General features: G+C 40.8%; 1 protein-coding gene across 1 annotated transcript; it reads left to right on the top strand.

Annotated features, from left to right (window-relative positions):
* The first annotated feature begins 452 nt into the window (after window positions 1-452).
* LOC141736711 (microtubule-actin cross-linking factor 1, isoforms 6/7-like) lies at window positions 453-2842 on the top strand. The gene is made up of 3 exons (XM_074571268.1): window positions 453-566; window positions 873-1035; window positions 2506-2842. The coding sequence occupies exons 1-3, from the start codon at window positions 453-455 to the stop codon at window positions 2721-2723; spliced, it is 495 nt and encodes a 164-aa protein (XP_074427369.1). The 3' UTR covers window positions 2724-2842.
* Window positions 2843-3077: the final 235 nt, after the last annotated feature.

Genomic DNA, 3077 nt, shown 5'->3' with positions numbered 1-3077 from the left:
TCGAATGGAAAGTGAATCACCAAGTGAGAAAATTGCTTTTTGCGTTTTTAGATATGCTTACCCGTTGTACTTTATACTTACCCGTCCACGGAACCTGCTTCCAAAATCAGGTTGTTTACCTTTCAGCTCTCTGGGAGGTCTGCAAAGATTCGATTTAACCTGTGTGGCTTCACTAGTGCAGCCACTACACAAAAAATACTTCAAGCACCACGTGGTCCTTCCTTTCCCAGCGATGGTAAAATAATACAAACAAAAAATCCCACCCGATGCAATCCGATCAGGGTATGGGCTCGTTATCTGGGACAGGAAGGAGTAGTTTGAGGAAGGTCAAGTACCCTTCGTGTGAACGTTTGTTTTGTTTGAACGGAGTGAGACTTAACCCATTTTGTCATGTTTTAACAGGAAAGCGTTCCCCAGCACCAGGCACGTATCTGTCAGCAGCCCAGGCGCAAATGGAAACCCAGAATCCATGGGCAAACCTTCTAGTCAGCAAATGGCAGCAAGTCTGGCTTCTGGCCTTGGAAAGAAGAAGAAAACTGAACGATGCTTTGGGCAGACTTGAAGAGGTCAGAAAAGGAGTATATTTACTTTATGCATAATTTTGTTTACCCTGGGTTAAATGGTAAATACTGTCAATGACTTCCACATTTGTTGCATTCTATTGTATGATGCAGCTAACTGAAAACATTGCGATACACAGGCTTTAAAAGCTGTCGTTCTCGTTTTAAATATGAGGAGCCTTAAGATGTTTAAAATGTTTATGGAGGCTCTCAAAGAAGCAATTATTCAAAAGAACACAGGTGGTATCTCTGTCATTGATTGTCTAGATGGATGGATTTCAACTGAAAAGGTTCTTTCTCTTTTTTGTTAAGCCGAGAGAATTTGCCAACTTTGATGTTGACGTTTGGAGGAAGAAATACATGCGATGGATGAACCGTAAGAAGTCTCGTGTGATGGACTTCTTTAGGAGGATTGATAAAGATCAGGATGGAAAGATAACAAGGCAGGAATTTATTGATGGAATTCTTTCTTCAAGTAAGTTTTTAAATTAATTGAATGTCGAACTTGGAGCAAACATCTTACGAAGTCTTATTGTCTATATAGTGTACCCTGTTCAGTTTGTTGTGGTAGAAGGTCACAGATTTCCCTTCTGAAGTCAAGAATTAGGATGATGTTAAACTGTAATTATTTGACTGGAAAATATTTCTAGTTTCTGGAAACTCTTTCTGGTTCTTTTGCATTGTGAGTCAAATTTCCCATGTTACATTTATATTATTGGCTCATTAAGAGTTCGCTGGACTCAGACTGTCATTTCTGCGGTACACTAGCCACTTCAACAGTTACATTCCATTGATTAGTCAGAATAGTAAAACGTACCTTATGAAACCTATAGATAATTTTCAGAATCGGTTCATATGATCATGTGATCAAAGAACTTACCTGGAATAGTTTTAATTCCAGAAGGAAACCATGTAATTTCTGAAACCGTGAACCATGACCATGTTCCTGTACCTGTACAATGCGCATCCGAATGTCAAGCAATCGGACTAGGAAGGGACTGTTCCTAGCTTTCCTGATGGGTTGGTATTCCTTAGGTACGCACAGCTGGTGATAAGGTAAGCCTTCCACATCATGGCTGTGTGCCATCACATTTCCCTTTAGCCACTGACTGATAACAGATAAGGGCCGACTACTTCCAATAGCCCTTTATCTTCAGATTATAGAGACTTTGGCTTTGAGCAGTGATGGGTCAGAACTGGGCTGCTTTTAGCATCTCATGTTAAAGTTACTCAGTAGGAGAATATTGGAGTGTATGTATTTTCCCCCTGCTTCAGGAAATGCAGTAATAGAATCACTATATGTGTGCATCGCTGCTTTGCACATATCAACAGAAGTTGGTTAAAAATGCCAAGAGGTTAAACAGCGCACTCACTCAACTCAGCTGGGATCAACTTGTTATACCTGCCAAATAGTCATGGTTTAATCCCTGTTCACCATCTGGAAATTTTCTTGGACCGTCTCATAGAGAATCTCTGTGTGCATTAATATTCTGCTGCCGCGAACTTCATCTGAAGGAGGATTTCACAAGCCATCATGTATCTTTCTGCAGTGGGAAGGCCTTGCGTTCCAGATTGAATTAGGAGGGAAATTCTTGCTTGACCTTTCCTCATTAACAATTTAGCTTGTTAATCTGTGGTATTTTATGCACTTTGAAGGTCAAAATGTTAAAAAAATTACATCTTACAGTTTAATTCGCGCCCTCACTTTTGTGCATCTCTTCAAGCCACATGACGATATTCGTTTTAATCCAATATATAGTAACTTTGGAGATCCAGATTGTTTTGTCAGAAAGATTCCTTCACTCTTTTGAATGTCCTTGGGGTTTTTTGATGAGCGCTGTCTGTCGCCTAGTGCCTGAAAACCCTTAAATATTTGTGATAAAACATTCATTTTAATGGCATTAAAATGCTGAAAAACTTTGCTTTTGTTGTCTTTGTCTTACAGAATTCCCAACAAGCCGACTTGAAATGAGTGCTCTTGCAGACATTTTTGATGGAGATGGTGATGGCTATATTGACTATTACAGATTTGTAGCAGCTCTTCATCCACACGCGGATGCATACGAGCCTCTCACAGATGCTGCCAAAATTGAAGATGAAGTACATTCTCTGCTTTCTGAGATTGCACTCGGCTCAACTCGGATCACGTTCTTTAATAATTAACCTGATTTAGCAAATTTTGATACATCATTTTGAGAACTGGCAAATGATGAAGTATTGTTAGAATCATACGACTTAACCCCGTGTTACTAAATCTTAAATTGCTGCCACCTCAAAGTTTAGCAGGATCCCAAATCAACATTCACAACAAGACTGGACATGAGGAGAAAGAAATGTCCCATGAAGGACAGTGCTGTGACTGCTGAGGTCACCCAGAGGGAGCCTGGATCAGCGCAACGCTGGGTGTTCCAAGGAACAGGCAGGGAGGAAGAACAGCTCTCAGGAAAGGCGAGGAGATGCCCCAGTGGGAGCAAGGGGAGGAAAGAGATTGGGTGTCCACAGCCTGCAGGTCTTTGT

The sequence above is a fragment of the Larus michahellis genome (assembly GCF_964199755.1).
Source record: "Larus michahellis chromosome W unlocalized genomic scaffold, bLarMic1.1 SUPER_W_unloc_1, whole genome shotgun sequence".
In the NCBI taxonomy this organism is placed as follows: Eukaryota; Metazoa; Chordata; class Aves; order Charadriiformes; family Laridae; genus Larus; species Larus michahellis.
Note: the sequence above shows the minus strand (reverse complement) of the source record. Positions and strands in the feature narration are given on the sequence as shown.